General features: G+C 55.8%; 1 protein-coding gene across 1 annotated transcript in view; it reads right to left on the reverse strand.

Annotated features, from left to right (window-relative positions):
* FOXO3 (forkhead box O3) overlaps positions 1 to 2,587 on the reverse strand; it is a 97,627-nt gene extending 95,040 nt beyond the window's left edge. Inside the window, 2 exon segments of the mRNA XM_040599406.1 lie at positions 581 to 799; positions 801 to 2,587. Coding sequence (XP_040455340.1) covers positions 581 to 799; positions 801 to 1,163 — 582 coding nt within the window. The 5' untranslated portion in view covers positions 1,164 to 2,587.
* Positions 2,588 to 9,423: the final 6,836 nt, after the last annotated feature.

A 9,423-nucleotide genomic window follows, 5' to 3' on the forward strand; every position in this document is an offset into this window, starting at 1 on the left:
AGACCCAAATTTCCCTCTATTGCCTTTGAGGAACGTGTGGGGAAACCACTGGGGTTTTTCTTGACAAAAATAACAGTGTCATTCTGTATTTGAGCTTTGAGACTCAGACTGACCCTGCATAAAAGCAAATCTGCTTACTCCCAGCACGAGTCACACCAAAGATACCTAAAACTTGAAAAACAAAACCAAAGCAAAAAAACCACACGCACACCCTTAAAAATATTTTTCCTTTTTTCTCCTCCTTCCCTTTTCCCTCCCTGCTTATGTGCTTCTACACCGCAGAAGCCTGCTCCGCTCCAGCGTCTACCCTGCTCCCGAGCCCTCACCGCTTCCACACAGCAACAGGAAAGAGACAAAACTTTTCGTACCCCCTCCCTTAAATTAAAAAAAAAAAAAAAAAAAAAAAGCATAGAGAAAGGTAAGGCGACAGCGCGTCCCCCAGCACGGCCATCAGCACCGCCCGGCCGGCTGCCGTCGGGGAACGCCGCCGGCACCCCCCTCCGCGGCCGCATCCCCCGCGGGCAGCCCGCCCGTCGGGGCGGCGCGGTGGGTCCGCCGCGGCCCTGGGACCCCGCCTCACCTTCCAGCCGGCCGAGCTGTTGCTGTCGCCCTTGTCCTTGAAGTAGGGCACGCAGCGGACCATCCAGTCGTAGATCTGGGAAAGGGTGAGGCGCTTCTCCGGGGAGCTCTCGATGGCGCGGGTGATCAGGTCGGCGTAGGAGAGGTTGCCCCACGCGTTGCGCCGCGACGAGCACTTCCTCGGCGCCGCCGCCGGGCCCCCGCTCAGCCCCCCCGCCGCCTGCCGCCGCGGCTCCCCCCGGCGACAGGCTCGGCCCCTCCGGGCCGCCGCCGGGCAGCGGGGCCAGCAGCCGCGCCGCCTCCTCCGGGACGGCGGTGGCCGCCGCCGCCGCTTCTCCGCCCGCGGGGACCGCGCTGCCGACGGCCATGGCCGAGCTGCCCCCCTCCTCCTCGTCGTCCTCCTCCTCGGGGATCATGGAGGCGGCGTCGGCGGGCGGCTCGCCGGCAGGCTTGGCTGGGCTGGCCTGCAGCTCAGGCCTCTGCAGGGGCCAGGTGCAGGAGCGGGGGCGGCTCTGCGGCTCGAACTCGGGGTCCAGCTCCACGTCCAGGGGAGAGAGCGGCGCGGGGGGCGACGCCTCTGCCATCTTGGCCTCCCCCGCGGGCGGCTGCGGTGGCGGGGCGCTGCGACGGGGCGGGCGACCGCCGACCCCGCTCCTCCTCCGCCGCCTCCTCCTCGGTGCCGACGGGAGCCTAGCAAGCGGGGGGCCGCCGGGCGGGCATGCCGCTCTCCGCTAAGGGCTGGCAGGCTCTCCGCTGCACCCCGAGCCCCGCTCCCCGCGGGCGATGCGCACGCCGGAGCCGGGGGGAAGGGGAGGGAGGGGAAGGAAAAAAAAAAAAAAAAAATCAGATTAGGAGCCGGAGCGGCGGTGCAGGGCGGGCAGCGCGGGGCCGGGCGGTGCCGGAGGTGCCCGCGGCGCTGCCCTCCGCGCCGGCGGAGCAGCGGCCGCTCCTGCGGTGCGTGTGTGCGTTTGTTTATGTTTCACTCCATGCGGATGCAGAAGTAGCTCCAGCGGGAACCGCGCTGTATCCAGCCCGGAGAGGACACCCCCCCGCCCCCCGCCCCCGGCGCCTCCGAGCTCGCTCCTCGTCGCTTCCGCAGATATCTTCCCTTTTTGGGGGGTGGGGGTGGTCCTTTGCACCCTCCCTCGGCAGGAGGGCAGGGAGAGGGGTCTTTCAGATTACGCCGAAGACTTTTTCCTTCTTCAAAACGCCCTAAAGGGAGCCGAAGTCTTAGCGTACATCCAACTGCATATTAGCGTAAGCCTGTCACTTTGTGGTGCCCCCCAAGCCACACGCAACCAACCCCCCAAAATCTCACAGCCGACGGAGCAGGGGGCGGGAAAAAGCCACCCCGGGGGCTGGTCGATTTAAAAAAATAATAAATCCTTCTTCTCGCAGGGAAAAAGCAAACACAACGGGAACAAATCAAATCGCCAGTCTTCCAACAGGTCCAGAAGCTTTAAGCCCTCCCTAGGGCTGCCAAAGAGAATAGGTTTTGTTCCAGCATCAACACCACATTCATAACCTCCTTGCTCCTGCTGCTGCCATCTTGACAGTTTTTCCCCCCCTTCACTCAAGTCATTTAAAAAGCGCAGGCAGAAGAGGCAGGGAGAGCCACTTCGGGAGGGGAGGGAGGCGGGGGGGTGGGGGGGAGAATCAACAGCCACCTCCACACCGGCAGAAATCGAGATCCGAATTCACGGGAAGAAGAAGCAGCGCTGCTGCATGTTTCCTGCTTCTCCTGCTCCTGCGCCTTCAGCTCCGAGGCGCCTTCCCTTTAAAGGCGAAGGAGGGGAAAGCGGCACACCGCCCGCTCCCTCTGCGAGCAGCCGGCGAGAGGCAAGCGATCCGCCCGCGCCGAGCCAGCCAGCCGCCGCCGCAGCCCGCCCGAGCAGCCTGTCACCCTGCTCGCCGCCGACTTCCACATCCCTCCTCCTAACAACCACCGGCAGCAACACAAAGTTATAGACACACGCAGGGAGCCTCAACCTAACCGCACGGCACCGCACGGCCCGCCCACGGGCGGAGGGCGGGCGGTGCCGCGCAGGGGCCGCCCCGACGGGGCGGGAGCGCCGGGCCAGGGGGAGCCGCCGGGCCTGGGCGAGCGGGAGAGGGTGCCGGGACCCGGCGGGGACAGCGCCTGCCCGCCCGCCCTCCCCGCGGCTGCGGAGCGGCACCTCCGAGGCGCCGCGGCCGTGTCTCAGCCGCCGCCCGGGTCTTGACCGCGGCGCCCGGGCCGCGGGAAGGCGGCGGCGGGAAGGCTCGAGTCTCTCGGAGCACACGGTAACTCCTCCCAGGGCTGCATTCGCCCTGGCTCTCCGCGCTTGCTAGAAATGAAGCGGCAAAACCAGCCGCAACCGCCTGGCTTGTCCCTACCGCTGACCTGTGCCCTGCCCGCCTGGCCAGGAAGGGGCACAGCTGCAGCACTCCCTGCCTGCGCTTCGCCATGGAACCAGCTCGGGCTGCCAGGCACGGCGGCGTAGCGCGCTGCTGCTCTTCTGCCTTGTTTCCGCTGGTCACAAATCAGTGGTGCGGGAGTTATTCTGGTAAACTTTAAATCTGGAGTCCAATTGAAAACTTTAATTCCGCCAGTGTGTGATACAGGGCGTGTTCAGTTCAGACATGTCCGCACGTGAATATAATCCTGCTGTACTTCCTCCTCGGAGGCCATGCCCTAGCAGAAAGCCCTCCAAAATAGTTCACTTGAAGACGTAGTTAATTATGGGTTGAATAAAGAGGTGACCCACAAAGCCAAGGAACATAAAGCTATTAATATAGATGCAGTTACAAACGCATTACAATAGCAACGTGTATGTATCAGTTCTCACCTAGTTTTGTATCGGACTGAACTATGGACTAGATTTGGTACAACAGTAGTAGTGTCTCTGATGCCAGATATAGACAGCAGCATGTGCAGAGAAGTAGGTGTGCTGCTGAAGCATTGCTGCATAGAATTAGCAGGCAAATTAAATTATCCTTGATTTATTTAGCATTATAGACAAGCAATGAGGTTTGAAAACCATTCGGTTTGGTTAGAAAACAGCGAGGCCCTGATCCCACATGCCTTACACGTCCTTCTAAGTGAGGCCTAAGCACTCAGGGTCTAGTTAGGTTTCGAATTCAAGGGGCACTCAAGTTAGGAATAGTTTGGCATGGTGTTGTTACAAGGGACAGCATTTCAGCATGCATACAATTAATCCTCAGTTATCTAAATATAGTAGGAGACACTGAATTAATCAGAATGAATGCAGGTTCAAGTAATGGAAATAGTTTTCCCTGCAGCTCCATTTTGGGTCATGACATTGCATGCCCTGCCATTGCTTTTGTTGTAACGTGGCTCCTTACGGGAATGCAAGGCAGCTCAAAAAGACACTGGCTACTCTGCAATTGGGATACTGGCATTCATGTGTATGATTTAGTAGTTGGTAGGGGAGGAGAACGGCAGCAGAGTTGAAGAGCCAGGAACCAAGATCAGACAAGGTCATGCACGATGAGAAGATGCTTAGTCCAACACTGCGTCTCTGAGGAGCCTCTACTTGTGGCTTTCAGCAGTCAGCCAGAGAAAGCTGGCTGGCAAAGCTGTGACTGACACTCAGCCCCTTCCCAAAACCTGCTAGTGTTTGGGGCTGATTTTGACGGGTGCAGAAACCTCCCCACGGAGTGCTTCCTCAGGTCCTGAAGTTCCAGGCAAGTGTAGCACTTTGACCTTGGGCTGGATGACAAGATGCAAATCTAGTCCTAAATTATATTATCATCTTCATTTATTTATTTAATTGGCATTGCATTGCTCTACAGGCATTGCCATTAGGTCTCATTGTATGGGGTGCAGGCCCTGCACGTGGTAAGAAATGCTCCACTCCCTGGCAGAATTGCAGGCCGAGTAAGGCAGGCCAGGGCGGGAGAAAGGAAATAAGTAAGTAGTAACCCTATTAAAGAGATGATGGACTGAGGCATCGAGCAATTACATGACTGTGCTGAGGTCATACAGGAAGCCCATGCAGAACTGAGAAATAAAATTGGAGTTCTTGAGTGCCAGCCCTGGGCCTTTGCTGTAAGATTATCTGCCCTCTTGAGAATTCACTGGTGTATCAGCCATACAGCTTTGATCACATAAGTGATGGTACCAGTTCTTCACAGCTCCACACAGCACGTGTGTGCCCATGATACTGCAGTTTGAGGTGGAATTAAAACCACAGTATAATTGTCCCTACACATTTTACTTACCAAATGTGCACGAGCAAAACAGACAGAGAGAGAAGCCCTTCTTATTGCTATTGCATGGCTGGGCCCACTGAAATACGTATCAAAAGTGATCAAAATTGAATCTAAAGCCTGCACGATTTCCAGTCTCTTCCTTTAAGTACTTTAATGCCTCAAGGGTGGGATTTTGAAAAAGGTTCCGTTTATGGGAGTTTTATCGCTGACTTCGACAGGAATAAAGTTAGGCCAGCCCTGAGGCCATTTGAAAGCCTCCTTCACTTATTGTGCCTACTTAGACTGCAAGTGTTTCAGGGCAGTGCTGCATCTTCCTCTGCATCCCTTTTCATCTGCTATCGCTACTCCAGTTCATATTGAGAACATGTGTACCTATCACGGAACCTGATTATATGCATTTGGTGGGGTCACCATTACTTGGCAGCCTGGAGCCATCTCTGTGGGTGATCTCAGCTGTGCATGGACCATGAGACCCATGAGACGTGGGGCCTGTGGCATACTGCTTCAGGGGGAGTAACGTTCCTATGACGGCACTCTGGGTGGGAATCCTCATAAGTGGTTTTTGTGTTGAGATTAACTCTTCTAAGCTTCTGCGTTCAACTACAGGCTGTCATCAGCTCAGTTTTCATTCTCGTTCTTCCATTTCGTCAATTCAGAGCCAGCTTCCCATAAGAGTGTACCAGTTCACAGTGGTAACCCAGATGTGATTGCCCCTTCATTCTGCCATAACCCACATTCTCCTGAGCTGATAGCTAGAGAAGTGCAGGTCACATTTCTGGCATTACCTCTCTTACACAAATATCTTGCAGAAGCATGGTTGGAGCTAAAGTTACATGGGGGGTGGGGGACCTGGAACTTCTCACCATTACACCATTATAGAAATCTACTGTAAAGTGTACTGCCCCTCAATAAAACAATGTTATATTGCAGTTACATTAAACAACAGCTGCATTGTCTACGTGGACTTCACACAAGTATATGACGGGTTGTTTGGTAAGCCACCTGCAGCCTGGTCTCTAGAGAAGTTTGTGACCACTGCGATAACCCTGTCTACCCCTCCCATTTATCCCGTGAGAGAGCGGCTCCCTCTGTGTATTTTTTTTTGTTCTTCCCACAGTTCCCTACTATGTCCTTTAAATGCAGACTGGGCAAAGGGCAGTAGGTTTTGTGGCTGATACAGAGTAACTTGTGTGCTGATTAGAAAGAAATGTCATCTATAAACCAGCCAACTTCATACTTTGAGACTTTAACCTTTCTGCTCAATTTGGCTAAAACTGGCTAATGGGTTCCACAGTTATTGGCTATCTGGCAGATAGACACAGAGCAAGGGTCCAGATCATGCCATGGAGACATGAAGGGTTAGCCAAAGACAACTAGAGAGATATGACTATAAAATTTTCCTCAAAGTGATGAACAACAATTTAAAGATCAATTGAAGTTGGACTTCAGCCTGTAAACTGGCTGACTGGCCGCTCTAACAGAGGGGAGTGGAAGGAGAAGCACAGTAGCAGAAGGAAATAGTGACATTACTACTGTGGAGAAAAGAACTCTTTCCTCAAGTGATCTTGACAATTTGGGGACTGAACTCTGAGGCTGGAAGCATTCAGCTCTGCCTACACCTAAACTTGACCACCCACTGCTGAAGAATTCTTGACCCATTTTTGCACTGCATGGAGTACAATGACTGCAGTCATCCTCATTAAAAAACAGGATCACCTTTGTGGAAGAAGCAATATTTACAATGAAACCTCAAAAAAAAACCCCACAACTGTTTGAAAAAGGAGCTGCGAAGCTGAGGAAGTAGGAAAATTCAACGCTATAGCTTCAAAATTTGCTATTAAAGCAGCCTCATGTCCGTTGAAGTTGCATTGTCAAGGCCCACCAAAAAGCTGCACTTTGTAGGCCAGGAAAGATTCTCAAGGTTCTCATGGACAGAAGTAGGTTTCTAATAGTGTCTCATACGCTTAGTAACAGCCACCAACGGCAGTGCATAGTGGTGTTGCCAGCTCTCTCAGCTTTATTTATGAGTCCTGCAATACTGGTGTTTTCTTGAAATCCCTGTTATTAAAGTCCCATTAAAGAAGCATCTCAGCTTCCATTTTAAAACAATAGCCAAGTTCCTGATGTGCCATGGATGTGACCCAAGTGTACTTTCAGGACCAGGAAGAAAGCAGAAAAAAAACCCCAATCCTAATTGCATATTTTAAAACCTTTTAAAAACTGATTTTTAAGCTGGTATAACACCACTCAAAAGCTTGCATCATCATTTTTGAATACTTGGGGAGTACATGCATTAACTGAGTTTATATCATTAGGGTGAAATGAGTCCAATTGCCAAAATCCAACAAGAAGCTCCACCTTTTTTTTTTTTTTTACATTCAGCTTAGATTATATGAAAGGATTTAACGTTCACAACCGCAGTTTCTGTTAATGATTCAAGGAGGTATTTAGTCACCTCCCTTCGCCTCCTGCCCGAGTCCCTGCACGGACCTCTCCGGTACCTGTGCAGCCAGCCAGCCAGCCAGCCAGCTAGCCACACACCTAGCCAGCCAGCCAGCTAGCCACACACCTAGCCAGCCAGCCAGCCAGCTCTCCCGCTTGGCTCCGGCTGCTCCGAGCGGCCAAACGCCGCTCTGCCCCGCCAGTAACTCGTTGTGCAACCCGGCCATGTCACTTAATCCGTCTCGGTTACCCCATACGGGCTTAATTATACCTACTTATCGCTTAATTACTCCATTATTATAATTTTACACCTTCCTTCGCCCACATACCGGGGGGGAGGGGGCGGGCAGCGGCCCTGCCCGAGGAGCCGCGGCGGGGTTACCTCAGCAGGGCGTTTAATCGGCTGCCGGGCACCCGCCGGGATGGGCCGGCCCTGAGGCGCTGCACGCCGCGAGCCCAACGGCCGGCAGCTACTCCTCGCCGCTGGGACGCGGCGCCTGCTGCTCGGGGAGCCGCCTGGCGAGCCGGGTTCACCGACAGCCTCCGCCCCAGCGGCGGCAGGGTGAGGGGAGCCCCGAGCCAGGCGGCGGCCACCAGCACCGCCGAGTCCTACGGCGGCAGCGGCTGCTCGCCCGTTCCCGCCCCGCCCCTTCGCAACCACCCCGCCCCCTAGCGGCCGCCCCGCCCTCTCGCCCCGCCCCGCCCACACCAAGCTAGGCTGCGCCGTGCAAACAGATGATGTCATGCTCTAGAGCCGCGCGTGACCACCGGGGCCCGCCCTCGTCTCCCATTGGCCGGCTCGCGTCGCCCGTCAGGGCAGCGGCGCTTTCCATTGGTGAGCGCCTCCACCCTGCCACCGCCCCTTGGAAAATAATAAACAATCGAGTAGAATGCGGTGCGGGGAGGGGTGGTGGCGGGTGTCCTGGGTCCTGGCCGGCGCGCATGGGCGCTACCACCCCGGCCTTGGGCAGGCTTGGCCGGGGCTGCTCCTGGGAGGCGGCTGCGGGCCGGGGGGGCTCGCTGAGCGCTGGGCCTGGCCTGCGGGTAGCGCCGGTCGCAAGGCCCTGGCTGGCCTGAGGTTGGCGGGGAGGCGGCCGCTGGTGCGCGGTGCGGCTAGGGGGGCTCCGGTGCGGCCCCTGCAAGCCCTGCCCGGGCCCCATCCTCGGGGCTGCCCCTTGGTACAGCGGGGCAGCGTGGGGAGGCTGCGGGCAGGCGTCGGGCTCTGCCTCAGCGGTGCTGGGAGAAAAGCCTCTCCTGAAGGTACTGTGGCACTCACGTTAAAAGCTGCCTTCAGCCAGAAGCTGCAGCTGCACCGAGGGCCATGCAAAGCGGCCTGAGGGTTTCCCCATCCCCCTTGTCCCTAAGCTAAGCTGAAACCCACCTCTGGGGGGGACTGGCAGCCCTGTGTGGGGCAGTGGGGTCTGTATGTGGCCTGAGGGAAGGTGGCTGGGTGGGTGCCCAGCAGCGGGGCCCAGTGTGTGTAAGTGTCTGGGGGCAGGGCACCGGCAGGGAGGCTGGGGCCTCTGGAGCTGTGGCTTGCTGGCTGTCTTCGTGGGACTAAAAATGCCCCTGAGCTGGCCGTCCTGTCCACATGCTGCTGTGCACAGGACTGTAGCCTCGATCCTTGCTTCATTGCAGTGGTGTTATGTACCGTAGCCCTGAAATGACCGCCTTTCACAGTCCTGCTTCCCTCTACCTGCAAGTATAAGGTGTAAGGCTCACAGAGCAGAGGCTTTATTCAGGGATCAGGTGAAGAGAATGAGGGCTGCAGGAAAGGACCTCCCTTTGCTGAGGCTCACAGCCTGGCCTCTCCTTCTGAGAGCAGGTGCCTACATAGAGCCCATTTCAATTCCTTCAAAGAATTGTTTTCTCCTGTATGTGGTCCCTGAAGGAAGAAGTCAGTGCCTGCCTCCCCCCGCACCGTTCTGTATCTCCAGTGATCAGAGCACTTGTTTAGGAGCTACAGATGTGGCTCCTGGTTCATTTCCCAGAACTTGGTGTTTTGTCCTCTGTGACAAACTTACCTACACAAAACTTTGAAAAGGGGACTGAAATACAAGGCTCTTCCCCTCCCTTCCCCATGGCAATGTTGTATATTGCCAGGTCATGGCCTCTCCTTGATTGCTCCCGTGAATTCTGAATCCCCACCCTCTTCCCCCAGGCAGCAGTTCGAGTTCAACAGGCTGG

The sequence above is a fragment of the Falco naumanni genome, chromosome 6, assembly GCF_017639655.2.
Source record: "Falco naumanni isolate bFalNau1 chromosome 6, bFalNau1.pat, whole genome shotgun sequence".
NCBI classification, from domain to species: Eukaryota; Metazoa; Chordata; class Aves; order Falconiformes; family Falconidae; genus Falco; species Falco naumanni.